Source organism: Salvelinus fontinalis, chromosome 8 (genome assembly GCF_029448725.1).
Source record: "Salvelinus fontinalis isolate EN_2023a chromosome 8, ASM2944872v1, whole genome shotgun sequence".
Taxonomy (NCBI): Eukaryota; Metazoa; Chordata; class Actinopteri; order Salmoniformes; family Salmonidae; genus Salvelinus; species Salvelinus fontinalis.
Window position 1 is genome coordinate 18,225,406 of NC_074672.1, and position 20,877 is coordinate 18,246,282.

Here is a 20,877-nt window from a genome sequence, read left to right on the forward strand (position 1 = left end):
GAGGATTGAGACAACATTCCACAGGCCACAATCAACACTATGTGTTGCGCTGCATGAGGCAAATGGTGGTCACACCTGATACTGACTGGTTTTCTGATCCACGCCCCTACCGTTTTTTTTAAGGTATCTGTGACGAACAGATGCATATCTGTATTCCCAGTCATGTGAAATCCATAGATTAGGGCCTAATGAATGTATTTCAATTGACTGATTTCCTATATGAACTGTAGCTCAGTAAAATCCTTGAAATTGTTGCATGTTGCGTTGATATTTTTGTTCAGTGTACGTTTGTAACCATAAATAATCTACAAGATTAGAGAATTTTTGAATCTACCAATTGCTGCTGAAACAGAGATATGCATATGCCTATATTCTGATAGCTTTCTTTCATTGATTACATTTACATTTTGGTCATTTAGCAGACGCTCTTCTGAACCTGTTCTCTCTATATATTAGTGAGTCTGTTCGAGAAAATTCAAATTAAAGGTAGGTTTTTGATAAATGTACTGAAAACCCCATTAAATGAAAACTCTATGAGGAAATCTGTTGGAAGGCAAGTGGGAGGGTTTTCAGCAGTTAAAAAAGAAGAAGAAAATTATGTTTTATTGTCACATACTCAGTGTGCATAAGTGAGCCACTCCTAAAGAGCTTGTAGCGGAACTGTATATGTCTGAATACCAAAATACTGAGAAGTGCTTAAATCAAAACCCGTAGGAATTTCCTAAATCTGAATCGGGCGGGCCCTTGATAAATAGTCCAAATAATCCAATGTGAGACAACAATATGACACCTCCACCAAGAGAGTAACCTTGACTGATATTCATAAACACCTCAATCCTCATGTAGTGGACAGTGGGGTGGGTTGAGCCGAAGGGGTAAATTAAGCCACCCTTGTTTCAAGGAAACCATACACAAAATGAATCATTTGACCAAATATTATACCAAAAAGAGGTAAATTAGGTAATAAAAACATATTTTCACCAAGTTAAATTAATTCATTATGTTAAGAGGTTTCATGATTTGTGTATCTAAAGTAGATATTTTTAAGATTGTTCTATAAATCAGTTGGGGTTTATATACACTTCAATATGAGGTCTTAAACCTAGCATGAAAGTGCATCCTGTGTGGGCTAATTAAGTAAGTTGAGCCAATGGCCATGGGGTAAGTTGAGCCAATGGCCATGGGGTAAGTTGAGCCAATGGTTGAGCCAATCGCAAGTTGAGCAAATTTTCTTCCCAGGCGTAATGCAAGGCATTATCGCTGGGACATGACGTAACTACCAGCCTGGACTATGTTCAAAGTGTTAAAAAAAGCACAAAGCGTTTGTTTGGTGTTAAGCCAGTGTTAAAATATGATTAAAATTATTAAAAGACAAAAAAGTGATTGTGATAGTGGTAATATTTCATTCAGTACAGAAATGTGTAGAAGGCTTAATTTACCTTGTCCCACGGCTAAACGTACCCTATACCCGGACAAGCTATGTTTTATAAACTGTTATGTTTACATGAATTCTGATTACTTCCAGGAATACACAACATCCTGAAATACAGTTGAAGTCAGAAGTTTACATACACCTTAGCCAAATACATTTAAACTGTTTTTCACAATTCCTGACATTTAATCAGAGTAAAAATTCCCTGTTTTAGGTCAGTTATGATCACCACTTTATTTTAAGAATGTGAAATGTCAGAATAACAGTATTGCGAATTATTTATTTCAGATTTTATTTCATTCATCACATTCCCAGTGGGTCAAAAGTTTACATATTAGTATTTGGTAGCATTGCCTTTAAATTGGTTAACTTGGGTCAAACGTTTCGGGTAGCCTTCCACAAGCTTCCCACAATAAGTTGGGTGAATTTTGGCCCATTCCTCCTGACAGAGCTGGTGTAACTGAGTCAGATTTGTAGGCCTCCTTGCTCGCACACGCTTTTTCAGTTCTGCCCACACATTTTCTATAGGATTGAGGTCAGGGCTTTGTGATGGCCAATCCAATACCTTGACTTTGTCGTCCTTAAGCCATTTTGCCACAACTTTGGAAGTATGCTTGGGGTCATTGTCCATTTCGAAGACCCATTTGTGACCAAGCTTTAACTTCCTGACTGATGTCTTGAGATGTTGCTTCAATATATCCACAAAATTGTCCTTCCTCATGATGCCATCTATTTTGTGAATAGCAAAGCACCCCCACAACATGATGCTGCCACCCCCGTGCTTCACGGTTGGGATGGTGTTCTTCGGCTTGCAAGCCTCCACCTTTTCCCTCCAAACATAACAATGGTCATTATGGCCAAACAGTTCAATTTTTGTTTCATAAGACCAGAGGACATTTCTCCAAAAAGTATGATCTTTGTCCCCATGTGCTTTTGCAAACCGTAGTCTTGCTTTTTTATGGCGGTTTTGGAGCAGTGGCTTCTTCCTTGCTGAGCGGCCTTTCAGGTTATGTCGATATTGGACTCGTTTTACTGTGGATATAGATACTTTTGTACCCGTTTCCTCCAGCATCTTCACAAAGTCCTTTGCTGTTGTTCTGGGATTGATTTACACTTTTCGCACCAAAGTACATTCATCTCTAGGAGACAGAACGCATCTCCTTCCTGAGCGGTATGATGGCTGCGTGGTCCCATGGTGTTTATACTTGTGTACTATTGTTTGTACAGATTAATGTGGTACCTTCAGGCGTTTGGAAATTGCTCCCAAGGATGAACCAGACTTGTGGTGGTCTACAATTCTTTTTCTAAGGTCTTGGCTGATTTCTTTTGATTTTCCCATGATGTCAAGCAAAGAGGCACTGAGTTAGAAGGTAGGCCTTGAAATACATCCACAGGTACACCTCCAATTGACTCAAATGATGTCAATTAGCCTATCAGAAGCTTCTAAAGCCATTACATCATTTTCTGGAATTTTCCAAGCCGTTTAAAGGCACAGTCAACTTAGTGTATGTAAACTTCTGACCCACTGGAATTGTGATACAGTGAATTATAAGTGAAATAATCTGTCTGTAAACAATTGTTGGACAAATGACTTGTGTCATGCACAAAGCAGATGTCCTAACCAACTTGCCAAAACTATAGTTCATTAACAAGTAATTTGTGGAGTGGTTGAAAATCGAGTTTGGGGGGCGCTAGAGAGCGTGCTATGTGTAACAGGGTTGGTTATGTTTCCACTTGCCTCTAAAGAAATGTGAATTTGATGTTCAAGCATTCTTATTGGTTAGTTCAACTCTGAGGACAATAAGGGGTGTTGTGATTGGCCCCGCTTGCAGATAGGGGGAGATCGCGAACGTCAGGTCTTCCCAGTATGAAAATGTGATGCAAGGGGTAGGTCACGTTCTGAATACTGTTTTCTATTTTCTATTTTACAATGTGTACAAGTTTGCTGTACGTTACTGATTTTATACATGTGTGGGTATATTGTATCTGTTAGGGATTGAGGGGCTTTCTGGGATGTGCTTTGGCATATGATTGCTGTAAATAATTGTGTTAGCTAGCATACACCGATGTCATGGTCACATAAGCCACGGCTAACACAGTTGTCTTCATGCTACAGATTTTGCCATCGACAGCCATCAACACTGTTAAGCCCTGCACAACTAACGTGCTGTTTCTGTCACGATCGTGTGGAGGAGAGACGGACCAACACGCAGCATGAGGAAAATAAGCCATCTTCATTTATTTAATGACGGAGGCAAAACGAAACAAAAACACTTACACACTAAACAAAACGATCGTGAAGCTAAGAACGAAGTGCACATACAGGCTACAAACGTATAACATAGACAATTACCCACATCAAATGAAAGCCCATGGCTACCCTAAATATGGCTCCCAATCAGAGACAACAGAAATCAGCTGTCTCTAATTGGGAACCCATTCAGGTAACCATAGACTCTCCTAGACAACTACACCAACATAGACACAGCTAGACACATGCACTCAACACAAACCCATACACTACACCCAACACCCCCTTTACCATATAACCACCCAAAACCTATAAAACACAAACATTCCCCATGTCACACCCTGACCTAACTAAAATAATAAAGAAAACAAATAATACTAAGGCCAGGGCGTGACATAACCCCCCCCTTAAGGTGCGAACTCCGGGCGCACCATTACACAGTCTAGGGGAGGGTCTGGGTGGGCTTCCTTCCACGGTGGCGGCTCCGGCACTGGTCGTGGTCCCCACCCCACCACAGTCACTAACCGCCTCCTTAGCTTCCTCCAAATGACCCCCCTCCACATTAACCCCACTGAATTAAGGGGCAGTTCCGGACTAAGGGGCAGCTCCGGACTAAGGGGCAGCTCCGGACTAAGTGGCAGCTCCGGACTAAGGGGCAGCTCCGGACTAAGGGGCAGTACCAGGGTAAGGGGCAGCACCAGGATAAGGGAGAGCACCAGGATAAGGGGCAGCACCAGGATAAGGGGCAGCACCAGGATAAGGGGCAGCTCCGGACTGAGGAACGGCAGCTCCGGACTGAGGGACTGCAGCTCCGGACTGAGGGACTGCAGCTCCGGACTGAGGGACGGCCCATGGCTGGCTGACGGATCTGGCTGCTCATGGCTGGCTGACGGATCTGGCTGCTCATGGCTGGCTGACGGATCTGGCTGCTCATGGCTGGCTGACGGATCTGGCTGCTCATGGCTGGCTGACGGATCTGGCTGCTCATGGCTGGCTGACGGATCTGGCTGCTCATGGCTGGCTGACGGATCTGGCTGCTCATGGCTAGCTGACGGATCTGGCTGCTCATGGCTGGCTGACGGATCTGGCTGCTCATGGCTGGCTGACGGATCTGGCTGCTCATGGCTGGCTGACGGATCTGGCTGCTCATGGCTAGCTGACGGATCTGGCTGCTCATGGCTGGCTGACGGATCTGGCTGCTCATGGCTGGCTGGCGGATCTGGCTGCTCCTGTCTGGTTGGCGGCTCTGGCAGATCCTGTCTGGTTGGCGGCTCTGGCAGATCCTGTCTGACGAATGGCTCTAGCGGCTCCTGACTGACGAACGGCTCTGACGGCTCGGGACAGACGGGCGGCTCTAATGGCTCGGGGCAGACGGATGGCTCAGATGGCTCGGGGCAGACGGATGGCTCAGATGGCGCTGGGTAGACGGATGGCTCAGATGGCGCTGGGTAGACGGATGGCTCAGATGGCGCTGGGTAGACGGATGGCTCAGATGGCGCTTGGCAGACGGATGGCTCAGATGGCGCTTGGCAGACGGGCAGTTCAGGCATCGCTGTGCAGACGACAGACTCTTGCCGGCTGAGGCGCACTGTAGGCCTGGTGCGTGGTGCCGGAACTGGTGGTACCGGGCTGGGGACACGCATCTCAGGGCTAGTGCGGGGAGCAGGAACAGGGCATACTGGACCCTGGGAGCGCACATTAGGCCTAGTGCGTGGTGCCGGAACTGGTGGTACCGGACTGGGGACACGCATCTCAGGGCTAGTGCGGGGAGCATCAACAGGACGCACAGGACTCTGGGGACACACAGGAGGCTTGGTGCGTGGTTTATGCACTGGTGGTAAAGGGCTGGAGACACGCACCATAGGGCTAGTGCGTGGAGGAGGCACTGGTGGTACTGGGTAGGGGCGGGGAGGTGGCGCCGGAAATACCGGACCGTGTATGCGTACTGGCTCCCTTGAGCGCCGAGCCTGCCCAACCTTACCTGGTTGTATGCTCCCCGTCGCCTGACCAGTGCGGGGAGGTGGAATAACCCGCACCGGCCTATGTAGGCGAACCGGGGACACCATGCGTAAGGCTGGTGCCATGTACGCCGGCCCGAGGAGACGCACTGGTGACCAGATGCGTTGGGCCGGCTTCATGACATATGGCTCAACGCTCAGTCTAGCCCGGCCGATACGTGGAGCTGAAATGTACCGAACCGGGCTATGCACGCGTACAGGAGACACCGTGCGCTCTACTGCGTAACACGGTGTCTGCCCGTACTCTCGCTCTCCACGGTAAGTACAGGGAGTAGGCGTAGGTTTCCTACCTGACTTCGCCACACTCCCTTTAAGGCTCCCCCCAAGAAATTTTTGGGTTGTACTCACGGGCTTCCAGCCTTGTCTCCGTGCTGCCTCCTCATATCGCCTCCTCTCGGCTTTAGCTGCCTCCAGCTCTTCACGAGGAAGGCGATATTCTCCCGGTTGTGTCCACGGCCCCTTACCATCCAGTATCTCCTCCCATGTCCAAGAATCCTGTGTAGGTGGGTCCTGTTGCCGCTTTACATGCCGCTTGGTCCTGTATTGGTGGGTAATTCTGTCACGATCGTGTGGAGGAGAGACGGACCAACACGCAGCATGAGGAAAATAAGCCATCTTCATTTATTTAATGACGAAGGCAAAACGAAACAAAAACACTTACACACTAAACAAAACGATCGTGAAGCTAAGAACGAAGTGCACATACAGGCTACAAACGTATAACATAGACAATTACCCACATCAAATGAAAGCCCATGGCTACCCTAAATATGGCTCCCAATCAGAGACAACAGAAATCAGCTGTCTCTAATTGGGAACCCATTCAGGTAACCATAGACTCTCCTAGACAACTACACCAACATAGACACAGCTAGACACATGCACTCAACACAAACCCATACACTACACCCAACACCCCCTTTACCATATAACCACCCAAAACCTATAAAACACAAACATTCCCCATGTCACACCCTGACCTAACTAAAATAATAAAGAAAACAAATAATACTAAGGCCAGGGCGTGACAGTTTCCCATTTAACAACAGGTATTTACACGTTATATTTTGTATTGTATTTTTGTATTTTGTTCGCCCAGTATGAAAATGTGATGCAAGGGATTTTGCCATCGACAGCCATCAACACTGTTAAGCCCTACACAACTAACGTGCTGCTTCCCATTTAACAACAGCAGAAATAAATGATGCTCAACTGGGACCACTGGCCGAAGTGATTTATTATGAGAAAACACAACGCATGGAGTTTACATTATACATCTGTTACATATGGAGTAGATGTGCTTTGCTCGAGCTCCGCTCTATTTTGAAACAAATTAGTATTTATCTTAACCTCTCACAACCTATAACTTCAAACAAATATGACAAAGGGAAAAGGCACCAAAAAAGGGGGCGCTAAACAAGATAATTTGAATGAGATAGACAACGAACCAATTTCAAGTCGCCGACCCACTAGGAGTTAGCTGAAGGGGCTAGCTTCCAAGAGTTCCCCACAGATCCTACTCAAAGTTACATACTGGCTGCCATAAACTCACTAAGCAAGAAGGTGGACACAAGGTTGGCTGATATCTCAAAGAGTATTGGGACTTTGGCCGAAACTGTGAAGGCAACTAAGGGAAGGGTGCATGAGGTTGAGCAGACGACAGTCGATCACGAGGCCAGGCTACAGGACATAGAGAAACTGTGCGCAACGCTAAAAAATGACAACAAAACCCTGAAGGCCCGACTGGAAATGCTCGAGTCGCATTCAAGACGCCAGAACATCCGAATATGTGGGATCCAGGAGGACACTGAGAAAGGGAACCCCACTGAATTTGTCTCGGAGCTGATACTGGCATTGTTGGCGAGTGAACACTTCAAAACGGCCATCCTGATCGACCGAGCACACAGATCTCAGGCAACGAAGCCGACCAAGGGCGGGCCACCAAGGCCATTCATTGTACGGCTGCACTATCCCCAGACCAGGGATCTCATCCTCAAGCTGGCTAGACAAAAGTTCCCCCTTAACTACAACAGAGCCAGGGTGTCTTTCTACCCAGATCTTACCTTGGAGGTGAGGAACCAGCGGAAAGAGTATGATGAGGTACGCAACAAATGCAGGGCGGCCAACATCCGATATGGATTCCTCTTCCCAGCCCGGTTTAAGGTGACAGTCGAGGGATCAACACGTACGTTTGACAACCCAAAAGAGGCCGATCTGTTCTTGACAAGCAAGCTCCCAGGCTGAGGATACAGAACGGCTGTGTCAGCCGGCTAAATGGCCAAATACAGGCCAGCAATGTGTTTGAATTTCCGGCCTATGTCTTTTCGATCAGAAGATCAGAAATTGGGACTTATATGATAGGTGAGATGTTGTGGCTAACATAGCATTGTTTAGCATATCATGTTTTAGCGCCACTCACCCCCTAACGTGAGAGTTAAGTGTTATTTAATATTAGTTTATATGCAGAGCATCTATAGACGACGAGTTAGTTCAAGCTGTATGTCTAGACACCCTAAGGTTTGTGTGTTAGCCAAGGAGTGCCAAAGAGTCACTCAGTAATGGGACGGGAAGGGGGATGGGGTCTGTGTTTTATGTTCACGTTTATTAATACAGGTGGCATGACAAGCTCCCGCAAGGCGGGACGTTTTTCTTCTAGGTTTTGTATGACAGCAACAATTTGCTCTAAAATAAGAAATGCCACATAGTGACAGAGCACAGAGTAGACCAGATGGAATAAAGATAGTCAGCTGGAACTGTAATGGCTTAGGGCATGTCGTGAAACGAGCTAAGGTTTTTTCTCATCTTAAATCACTGGGTGCTGACATAGTGCTTCTTCAAGAAACTTATATTAAACGCTCCGCTCAGGCCAAGCTACGAGTCGGCTGGATCGGTCAGATATACCAGTCTAATTTTGATGCAAAAGCGAGAGGGGTAGCAATCCTGATAAGGAAAAACATTCCTTTTGTTTACTCAGATCCTAATGGTCGGTATATTATTGTGGCTGGTACACTGAATTCGAAACCAATAACCTTGGTCAATTTATATGGACCCAACTTCGATGTTCCATTATTTTTTTCAACGGGTATTTAAGGCCATACCAAATATCTCGGATACAAGTGTTATTGTTGGAGGTGACTTTAACTGTACGTTAGATCCTCTTTTAGATAAACAGCTATCAAAGTCACTTCAACAATCAAATGCCAGTGTCTGTCTAAATACATTGATGACTAACCTTAACATTGTCGATATTTGGAGACTGACGCACCCAACAGACAGGGATTATTCTTTCTTTTCATCAGTTCATAAATCATATTCCAGAATTTACCATTTTTTGTTGGACTCCGAACTAATTTCAGCAGCTGAGTCGGTTACCTATCACCCCATTCTAATTACGGACCACTTTCCTCTGTCCATGGTGCTGAAACTCGACAACATGTCGACAGGTCGGCGACCGTGGCGCTTAGACGCATACCTGTTGAAATATGAGGCTTTTTGTCAGTATTTGAAGGAGCAGATTGCCCTTTTCCTCGGAGCTAACGACACGGGGGATGTTGACGACTCCACCCTTTGGGAATCTCTAAAGGCTGTGATTAGAGGTTACATTATTTCTTATACATCAGAAAGGAAGAAACGCACCAATACTAGGCTGAGAGAAATTGAAAGAGAGTTAGGGGAACAGGAGAATGTTTTTAGGACGAATTCCTCGTATACAGTCCTTGAAAAGATCACAAAGTTAAAATATGAATACAATACCATCCTTTCGAAATGGGTGGGCTCTTTACTTGCTAGAACGCAACAAAGTTATTTTGAATTGGGTGACAAACCACATAAATTATTAGCAAGACAGCTAAGGAATGTACAGGCATCTAGAGCTATTCACAAAATAAAAGACAAGAAGGGTAAAATAGTAACAGATCCGCAGGATATTAATAAATGCTTTGCGCAGTTTTACTCAGAGCTATACCAATCAAAATGCTGGAACGCTTTCTCGCTGAATGTGAACTTCCTAAACTAGACAGGGGGGCAGCTGCTGCACTAGAGGAAATTAACACAGCGATAGCACAATTTCCAAACAGCAAGGCCCCTGGGCCCGATGGATATGTAATAGAATTCTATAAGAAGTACTGCGCCAGTCTATCTCCACTTATGTTGCGAATGTTTAAACACTCCAAAGAAAATGCCAAACTCCCGCAAACACTGTATGAGGCTACAATAGCACTGATCTTGAAAAAAGATAGAGATTCCATGGAGATGTCGTCGTATCGCCCCGTGTCGTTACTCCCCATAGAAAACAAGGTGTTGACAAAGATATTGGCAAACCGATTTAAAAAATATATTTCCGACATCATACACCCTGACCAGACAGGTTTTATCCCGGGCCGACATATATACTACAATTTGAGACGCCTTTTCAACGTAATGTATCATGATCATAAGGTTGAGGCAGTGGTAATAGCTCTTGATGCAGAGAAGGCGTTTGATCAGATTGAGTGGAAGTACTGTATATGATGTTGGTTCTGGAGCATTTCGGGTTTGGAAAGGAATTTATTAATTGGATAAGAATTATTTATGCACACCCAATGGCGTCCTTGGTAACCAATCAGGAAATGTCGCAGCCTGTTCAAGGGGTGCCGACAGGGGTGCCCTATTTCGCCTGCTCTCTTCGCTATAGCCATGGAACCCCTTGCTACTCGCATTCGGGCATGTGCCGATATAGCTTCTGTTAAAATAAAAGACACGCAGCACAAAATTTCCCTATATGCAGACGATGTTCTTTTGTTTTTGTCCAAGCCTAGAACTTCTATTCCACCCTTACTTAACTTGATAAACACATTTGGCTCCTTCTCTGGCTACAAGATAAACTGGCAAAAAAGTGAGTTGATGCCAATATCACGGCCTGTGGATATGCAATTTCTGCAATCTACCCCGTGTAGAACACTGAGGGACAAGTTCACAAGCCTTGGCATTGTAGTGACAAGAGACCTTGATCAGCTATTGAAAGCGAATTGGTACTTGAAAATATATCAGCTTAAACAAAATATAGATTTTTGGAAAACTCTGCCTATTTCCTTGGTTGGTCGTATAAACGCTATTAAAATGGTTGTCCTACCCAGGTTTCTTTACCTCTACCAATGTCTACCCAATTTCATACCACAAAGCTATTTTAAGAAACTGGATTCAATAGTAACTCCATTTTTCTGGGATAACAAGGCAGCCAGAATTTCAAAGAAGCATTTATGCAAGTACAAGATAGAGGGAGGCTTTGGCCTTCCTCACTTCAAACTGTATTATTGGGTTGCTAATCTGAACATTGTGTCTTTCTGGAGGGAAAGTTTACCTGCGATGAGACAGAAGGATATGCCTTCATGGCTTTCGATTGAGCAGGCCTCCTGTCAACGTTCCTCACTCCCTGCACTTGTTAATAGCCCATCATATGTGAAAAAAGACACGTATGACTCTAATCCAGTCATTTGTCATACGCTTAGGATCTGGAAACAGATGAGGTCTTTTCTTAACATACCCACTGTTTACATAGACAGCCCGATTAGCCTGAATCATGCTTTCCACCCTGCATTGGACGATGTGGTGTTTTCACAGTGGAGGGAGAAGGAGCTCACAACAATTGGTAATCTATACATAGATGGTCAGTTAGCTTCATTTCAACAATTACAGGGAAAGTTCAACATGCCAACAACAATTTTTTTTCAGATACCTCCACATCAGGAATTTCTTAAGGACACATATCCCACAGTATGGCATGAAGCCAAATAGTCCTACATTAGATAGGTTGATCCTTGTCAAACCCCATTCAAAAGGGTCGGCCTCTAGACTGTATGATCTGCTACAGGCCCACATAGAGGTATCCACATACACCATTAAAAGGGCTCGGGAACAAGAACTTGGTTCAGAAATCTCAGATAAGTACTGGGTAGAAGCTCTCGGGAATATAAACCACAGTTCAGTGAATGCCAGACACAACCTTGTACAGTTTAAGGTGATACACAGGTTACATTACTAAAAAGTAAAACTGCATAAAATATTCCCGGTGCAAGCAGGATGAGGGGACGTTGACCCACTTATTCTGGTCATGCCCTAAGTTACATGCTTACTGGGCTCTCATTTTTGATGACTTATCTAAAGCCTTTGATAGAGTTCTAGCCCCAGACCCATTGACCACTCTGTTTGGTACAGTTGATGGGAATAACCAGGAAGGGAAAGCTGTCTCTCTTTGTACTCTATTAGCCTAAAGGCTCATATTGCAATTTTGGAAATTGGAGACTGTACCTACCTTTGACATCTGGAAAAGATTCAATACAATGCCTCCAATAGGATTTAGTTTTATTTTGTGTATGTGTGAGTTAAGTTTTGTTTTGTCCTCTAAATTGGCCATCCCATTCAACAGTACAATCAATGTCATTGTTTGTATTGCTGTCTTTTTAATTGTATTTTTATTGGAAAATAATAAACATATTATAAAAAATAAAAAATAAATCAAGTTTTAATGACTCCAACCTAAGTGTATGTAAACTTCAGGCTTCAACTGTATATGTAAATATCTTTGTGAGAAATAATACTATATTTCCCTTGATGGAGTAATGCTGAATATAAAATACCTCACCTGACCCCACTCCTCCCTCACCTTACCCCACTCTTCCCTCACCTTACCCCACTCTCTTCTCACCTACCCCACTCTTCCCTCACCTTACCCCACTCTCTTCTCACCTTACCCCACTCTCTTCTCACCTTACCCCACTCTCCCCTCACCTTACCCCACTCTCACCTCACCTTACCCCACTCTCCCCTATATAACCTCCCACTAACTGCTTTCAATGCATTGAACAGCGACCAATGAGTCCTGTGTTTGGGTAGGAAGCTGGGGTGAAGGAGCTAATGCTATTCCATAAAGCCTGCAATTCACGCATTGAGTCGGTTAATTTGATGAATGTGAAGTCACAGAGCATGTTGATTAATTAATAAAATAAACAGCCATTTGTCTGCCCTAGTCTATCCACCTGATCCCCCTCCACAGGCAGATGAGAGAAGGGCGTTCTGAACACCTGGGCAAATCCAATTTACAGATTCAGTAAAACTAGTCAATCAATCCACCGGGATGGTAAAATACGTCTTTGGCCCTGACGCATAGACCCACGGCCCTTTTTATAGTTCCCAATAACTCACCTGAGTGACTGGATGTTGATTTATCATACAGAGAGAGAGAGGGAGATAGAGAGTGTGAGATCAGATGGGCCTATGGTAGTGTCACCCTATTGTGGTGACACTAAGGACGGCGTGGGGACGTGAGGTGGAGTGGGGGCAGTCGATGGGGTATATAACCTATTGGGGGACAGAGCAGAGAGAAGACCACTCTCTCCAGACCTCAGGAGGACCCATCACCCACCCAGAAAACCCAGACACAACCGGCCCGTGGAAATTATGTGTAACCTGCTCCTATCATGGACCTTCCTGCTGGTAGCCTCTGGCTCGCTATTGGCCCATCCCATCACAGACTCTGCAGAGATGCCCTACCTGGGTCCTGGTGAGTACCAGATCCTCCACCTTTATAAACGTACTCCTCAACAGGCCACGCTGCTGGGAAAGTCTATTGTACTATGAGGTTATTAGGCAGAGTAGTTCAATAGTCACAGATGTAATTAAAGTCTGTGTGAGTCTTAATTAAACTTCAATCAAACAAGTTGTAATCAGTGACCTTCTGTTATGGTATAATTGCTTTGAGACCTGGTTGATTGTGTCTGAGAACTGTAGCAGTGTTCATATCGAATGTGCAATATGAGGTTTTCACTTTTAATGCCATCAAAGTGTCGCTGCTTCTTAGTCATTAATCATCATGGTTGGATTAACATAAACACAACTGTACCCTTATCATCGATTATTCAGTGGAGAGTGAAGAGCCAGAGTGTATATCTAGACTAGATTACTGCGTGTTGACTGTGTATTGACTGTGTGTTAACTGTGTGCTGACCTGTGTTTTCCTCTGTGCTCAGTATCTCTGGAGGATGGTGGTGCAGGTAGTCCAGACGAGCTGTCTTTCTCTGAGCAGACATACCTGCCCCAGTCTGGCCCTGGACTCAGATACTCATCCCTACTGTCTGGAGAGCTGAGCAGAGATGGTGAGATCACACAAACTAGTTGGACACCTGCCTAAACAGTTACATCATAAGTGTATAGACTGTGATACTTCAGTTCAAGAGAAATATTACAACACATCCTCTCTCACCCTTCGTCTCCCTCAGGTCTCAGTGCAGCTGGACTACTACCAAGACAGATGAAGACAGATGTGAGTTTTTAAACTAATAGAAGATAAGAAGCATATATTGAGATACTATCATGTTTTGTTTTGGGAACACCTGTTTGATGACTCATGAAGTACTACAGCTGTAATTCTTCTCTGTTTCAGGTGTTGCTGGAAAAACAGAGTCACCTAAGTCCCGTCAGTCGCTTCTTTGGCATCAAGAAGCCATTCAGAAAGAGAGGAGGCAACTCAGAGTGTTTCTGGAAGTACTGTGTCTAACACAGTCAACCGTCCTTAGAGAAATGCATTCCCACCGTACATTATGACAAAGAGATGGGGCTTGTACTGAGACACAACCCCTCTATTGCACACGAAAAAGCATACACATACGCACATTTGTAAATACACGCACGCACGCACACACACACACACACACACGGATGCTGCACACAGACAGTGATGGACTGAATCAATATCCCACAGGTTGATATATTCTACAGTAGGGTTGAGGACTGTTTAGTTTTGATGCAGTTTTCTATATTTCCCTGTCATGCCTGTATGTTTAAAATATAACTGTTTGATGTTGCAACGTGACAGGATGAAGAACTAAGTGGCTGTATATTAAACAGAAATAAAATCATCTATTTGGAAAAGCTTTTGGTTGGATGTCTGGTCCCTGAAAAACTGTCTGTTTTTAAAAGAGATTTGAATTGTTTTTCAACATTCAATGACTCATTGAACTACCAAATGCAATTACGCACCGTCTAATGTGACAAAATAATAATTGAAAAGAGATGTAAGAAGATGTCACGATCGTGTGGAGGATTGACGGACCAAAACGCAGCATTTGGAAAATAAGCCATCTTCTTTTATTTTAAAGACGACGAAAAAATAAACACGAAACACTTAATACAAACTAACAAAACAACAAACGATCATGAAGCTAATAAACGTCGTGCACATACAACAGGCTACAAACGTTCTGACATAGACAATTACTCACCACCAATGAGAGCCTATGGCTACCCTAAATAAGGCTCCCAATCAGAGACAACCGAAATCAGCTGTCTCTAATTGGGAACTCATTCAGGTAACCATAGACTCTCCTAGACAACTAAACATACATAGACAACACTAGACACATGTACTCCACACAAACCCATATACTATACCCAACAACCCCTTTACCATAAAAACACCCAAAACCAACAAAACACAAACATTCCCCATGTCACACCCTGACCTAACTAAAATAATAAAGAAAACAAAGAATACTAAGGCCAGGGCGTGACAGAAGAACATGATATAATATCTACATTAGTCTTTATTTCAATCATAAGTGTATGTGGTTCAGTGTAGAAGACATGTAAATAAGTCCTACTGTTTACTGTAGTTCTGAGAAGCAGATATTTCGAATATCAGGTGAATTAGTAAATAATACGGAGATATAATCTCATTGTGTTGCAAGGCAGTCCATCGACCCCGGAAACAGTCCATCGACCCCGGAAACAGTCCATCGACCCCGGAAACAGTCCATCGACCCCGGAAACAGTCCATCGACCCCGTAAACAGTCCATCGACCCCGGAAACAGTCCATCGACCCCGGAAACAGTCCATCCACTCCATTGGAAAAGCAAATATAAACTATTGTAACCAAGAATTAAAAATAACTGATATTGACACAAGATGGAGTGTTGGAACATAACTAATGAAATTACAGTTAACGAAAATGTACGCATCTAGTATGAACTAATGTATATAATGTATTATACAATAGACAAAGTTCACCAATTCTACATCACAGATGCAGAGTCATGTCTTAAGTGTAAAATTAACAATGACTCAATAATTCATGCCTTCTGGAATTGCTTTAAAGTCCATAAGTTATGGGCGGAGCTAGAAAGTGGAAAGTTGTCTGTCGGGAGTTTTACAATGTACATGTACTTTTAATCCATCTATCTGCATATTTCAAGACATGGCATATGATGGTGCGGTGAGATACCCAATAGGTTGGACCATACTTTTCTCGTCAATAATTTTGAAAAAAACGTTTACTTAAAACCTGGGAATCAAATGATCCTTCATCGTTAAGACAGTGAAAGAATCAAATGCATTATAATTTAAATATTGAAAATGTGTGGGCGATAGAGAAAAACAGAACAGCACCATTTGAGGCCATACGGCATAGAGTCTTACAAGCACTGGAGATAGATGCGGTGGGAACATGTGGGTCTAGGCGGGTGTGATGTCGTTGATGTTTGTGTGCATCTGTCTGTTGTCTTTTGTCTGTAAATGTAAAAACAAAATGAAAAGCAGGTTGAGACTTCTGGACAACGGAAAGGTAAAGAGGGGGAGGGAAGAATGGAGGGAGAGAAGGAGAGAGAGACATTCTAAGAGAGAGAGATCGTGAGCAGGAGAGATTATGAGAGAGAAACAGAGAAACAGAGACAGAGAGAGAGAGAGAGTCATTACCAGTAATTCAAATCAAGATCCTCTTTAATATGCATGGTGGTTGGACCACTTACAAGTACACATTACATAATACAAGTACAGCATTAATGTTATTTGTTGTCATGTTTGTCTTTCTGACCTACTGCTGAGAAAGGCCTTTTGTATATAGAGACACCCAGCCTTGGGAGATCTCTCTTCTGCTAAGCACTGTGCCATGCTTCATCCTCACTGGTTGTCTCCAGCATGGCCCCCTCTTCACCTGCTGGAACCAGAAAGCCACTGACTGGAGGAGCTCTAAAAGCTATGAGATAGAGGCATGGACAGAAAGGGAGGGAGGGAGTATGGGAGGGGGGAGTATGTGAGGGAGTAAAGAGGGGAGTATGGAGGAAGTTAAGAGGGGGGGGAGTATGGGAGGGAGTTAAGAAGGGAGGGGGGAGTATGTGAGGGAGTAAAGTGGGGAGGGGAGGAGTATGAAGGGAGTTAAGAGGGGAGGGGGGAGTATGTGAGGGAGTAAAGAGGGGGTGGGGGGAGTATGGGGGGAGTTAAGAGGGGAGGGGGAGTATGGGAGGGAGTTAAGAAGGGAGGGGGGAGTATGGAGGGAGTTAAGAGGGGAAGGGGGAGTATGTGAGGGAGTAAAGTGGGGAGGGGAGGAGTATGTGAGGGAGTAAAGAGGGGAGTATGGAGGCAGTTAAGAGGGGGGGGAGTATGGGAGGGAGGTAAGAGGGGAGGGGGGAGTATGGAGGGAGTTAAGAGGGGAAGGGGGAGTATGTGAGGGAGTAAAGTGGGGAGGGGAGGAGTATGAAGGGAGTTAAGAGGGGAGGGGGGAGTATGTGAGGGAGTAAAGAGGGGGTGGGGGGAGTATGGGGGGAGTTAAGAGGGGAGGGGGAGTATGGGAGGGAGTTAAGAAGGGAGGGGGGAGTATGGAGGGAGTTAAGAGGGGAAGGGGGAGTATGTGAGGGAGTAAAGTGGGGAGGGGAGGAGTATGTGAGGGAGTAAAGAGGGGAGTATGGAGGGAGTTAAGAGGGGAGGGGGAGTATGGGAGGGAGTTAAGAGGGGAGTATGGAGGGAGTTAAGAGGGGAGTATGGAGGGAGTTAAGAGGGGAGGGGGAGTATGGGAGGGAGTTAAGAAGGGAGGGGGGAGTATGGAGGGAGTTAAGAGGGGAAAGGGGAGTATGTGAGGGAGTAAAGAGGGGAGGGGAGGAGTATGTGAGGGAGTAAAGAGGGGGTGGGGGAGTATGTGGGGAGTTAAGAAGGGAGGGGGAGTATGGGAGGGAGTTAAGAGGGGAGGGGAATTTTGGGAGAGAGTTAAGAGGGGAGGGAGGGAGTATGGGAGGGAGTAAAGATGGGAGGGGAGTATGGGAGGGAGTTAAGAGAGGAGGGGGGGAGTATGGGAGGGAGTTAAGAGGGGAGGGGGGAGTATGGGAGGGAGATAAGAGGGGAGGGGGGGTATGGGAGGGAGTTAAGAGGGGAGGGGGAGTATGGGAGGGGGGGAGTATGGGAGGGAGTTAAGGGGGGAGGGGGAGTATGGGAGGGAGTTAAGAGGGGAGGGGGGAGTATGGGAGGGAGATAAGAGGGGAGGGGGGGTATGGAGGGGGTAAAGAGGGGCGGGGGGAGTATGGGAGGGAGTTAAGAAGGGAGGGGGGAGTATGGGAGGGAGTTAAGAGGGGAGGGGGAGTATGGGAGGGAGTTGAGGGGAGGACGAGTATGGGAGGGGGTTAAGAGGGGAGGGGGGGTATGGGAGGGAGTAAAGAGGGGAGGGGGGGTATGGGAGGGAGTAAAGAGGGCAGGGGGAGTATGGGAGGGAGTGAAGAGGAATGGGTGAGTATGGGAGGGGGTTAAGAGGGGAGGGGGAAGTATGGGAGGGAGTTAAGAGGAATGGGGGAGTATGGGAGGGGGTTAAGAGGGGAGTGGGAGTATGGGAGGGAGTGAAAAGGGGAGGGGGGGAGTATGGGAGGGGGAGTATGGGAGGGAGTTAAGAGGAATGGGTGAGTATGGGAGGGGGTTAAGAGGGGAGGGGGGAGTATGGGAGGGAGTTAAGAGGGGAGGGGGAGTATGGGAGGGAGTTAAGAGGAATGGGTGAGTATGGGAGGGGGAAGTATGGGAGGGAGTTAAGAGGAATGGGGGAGTATGGGAGGGGGTTAAGAGGGGAGGGGGAAGTATGGGAGGGAGTTAAGAGGAATGGGGGAGTATGGGAGGGGGTTAAGAGGGGAGTGGGAGTATGGGAGGGAGTGAAGAGGGGAGGGGGGGAGTATGGGAGGGAGTGAAGAGGGGAAGGGGGGAGTATGGGAGGGAGTGAAGAGGGGAGGGGGAGTATGGGAGGGAGTGAAGAGGGGAGGGGGAGTATGGGAGGGAGTGAAGAGGGGAAGGGGGGAGTATGGGAGCGAGTGAAGAGGGGAAGGGGGGAGTATGGGAGGGAGTAAAGAGGGGAGGGGGGGAGTATGGGAGGGAGTGAAGAGGGGAGGGGGAGTATGGGAGTGAGTGAAGAGGGGAAGGGGGGAGTATGGGAGGGAGTGAAGAGGGGAAGGGGGGAGTATGGGAGGGAGTAAAGAGGGGAGGGGGGGAGTATGGGAGGGAGTGAAGAGGGGAGGGGGAGTATGGAGGGAGTTAAGAGGGACGGGTGGGGGGGAGTATGGGAGGGAGTAAAGAGGGGAGGGAGATGAAGTAATTTGCCTATGTAACGTCTTTACACAAGCTACAGTCAATAATCAATTTAATAAAGCAGTTCTAATAGACTAACCACTGTGTTCCATGACACATTATGCCAGAAACCTTGTTTAATATGTCATCCATGTCCATAAACAAGATTTGAGTCAGGATAAGCTCAGTCTTTGAATCGGTCTGCAACGGCTTGCCATCACATATCCAGAGGGACAGCACCAACAGTCAGCATTCCCAGCTTCATCATCTCTTCTTTGACATAAAGAGGAGCATCTCAAATGATCAGAGTCCTCATCACAAAGTATAGGTAAAATAGACATGCTCCATAGGCCTACTAGCATAACAAATATCAAGGCAGTAAGTACAATATAAACTTTTCCTTTCTAATACATTCAGTAGATAGAAGAACCCAATATAGTCCTACCTGAGTCACCTGTGTGTTGTTGATTATCCTGAGTTCTTGCTGATTGCAGTAGTGAGTTCCACTGAAGTTAAGTGAAGCCTTGGTACCCCAACATTTGTTTTATAGTCTCCCCTGACCAATCCCTGAGACTCCTGGGCCACCCCTAGGCAGGTGATCTCTCAGCCCCTCACTGCCATCCTGACGTGACGCTGTACCTGTCACATTCTCAATCTCCATCCTGGACTGAAGAACTGCAGTCATCAGTGGGGACATTGACTGTATTACTCCAGTGACTCAGAACTATAGTAAGTGGGACCTCTGTGGATCAGTTAGTCAAGAGTTTTGACCCCCCTGGCACTAGCTTGACTGCCTGACGGGCTAGTTTGGGACAGGCCAAGGTCACACAGAAAAATGGGCTGAGTAAGATAGTCAGGTTTTGAGGGAAAATCATTGGGGCAGCAAAAGCAAGAGCTGTCATCTCTCTATCTAGTCAGAGCCCCCAGAAAGAAAACAAAATTGCATTTGACTCTTCCCACCTCCCCCACGTTGAGTTCTAGTCCCTAGCTTCAATCTGGCCGCAAGTAGAGACAACGAAAAGCCAGAAATGACTTTATTCCAAATGCAATAATGCAACTAAATCAGATGTTGGACTAATCACACATTAACCTGTACATGTAGTATAATCAACATTTGTATGAAATTGTACTCATCCAGCCTACTGACTTGTAATCACCCTTTGCTATTCTGATGTTGTTTTTAAATATGTATTTTTCATCTGTATGTATTGTGTTTAATGCAAAATGAATTGCCTCATTGAGGACATTCAAGTTTTCTGAATTTGAACCTAATCAACTGCGATTTGAGGTAAAACACCATGTGCGTTTTTATTGCCACATTCTAGTCTACTGAATAGGATAATACTCTGTATGGGTGTGAAGTGAGTATCAGATAGACAGAATTCCATTATTCATGATATTACCCATATAACAGTGCATATAAAATCTGAATTTACAGTACTAAAATGATGCCGTGTTAATATACTGCAGAACAATTAGTAGGCATGTAAATAAGTTGGCTGTGGGTTATTACAACAAAATGTGGCTAAAGTACAGGCAGTGGACGATACTGTAGAGGGAAAAGTACAGGCAGTGGACGATACTGTAGAGGGAAAAGTACAGGCAGTGGACGATAGTGTAGAGGGAAAAGTACAGGCAGTGGACGATACTGTAGAGGGAAAAGTACAGGCAGCGGACGATACTGTAGAGGGAAAAGTACAGGCAGTGGACGATACTGTAGAGGGAAAAGTACAGGCAGTGGACGATACTGTAGAGGGAAAAGTACAGGCAGTGGACGATAGTGTAGAGGGAAAAGTACAGGCAGTGGACGATACTGTAGAGGGAAAAGTACAGGCAG

The 20,877-nt window shown here is 45.5% G+C and overlaps 2 protein-coding genes across 3 annotated transcripts in view; one reads left to right on the plus strand and one right to left on the minus strand.

The window, feature by feature from the left end:
• Positions 1-9,106, minus strand: part of LOC129860796 (coiled-coil domain-containing protein 50-like) — a 42,355-nt gene extending 33,249 nt beyond the window's left edge. Inside the window, exon 1 of one of the 2 annotated variants that reach the window (XM_055931553.1) lies at positions 9,027-9,106. The gene's annotated coding sequence lies outside the window, so the exon portion shown is untranslated. The other variant, XM_055931550.1, reaches the window with a different exon arrangement.
• Positions 9,107-13,073: 3,967 nt separating this feature from the next.
• Positions 13,074-14,557, plus strand: LOC129860316 (urotensin-2-like). Its single transcript, XM_055930638.1, has 4 exons — positions 13,074-13,238; positions 13,705-13,830; positions 13,954-13,997; positions 14,118-14,557. The coding sequence occupies exons 1-4, from the start codon at positions 13,136-13,138 to the stop codon at positions 14,229-14,231; spliced, it is 387 nt and encodes a 128-aa protein (XP_055786613.1). The 5' UTR covers positions 13,074-13,135; the 3' UTR covers positions 14,232-14,557.
• Positions 14,558-20,877: the final 6,320 nt, after the last annotated feature.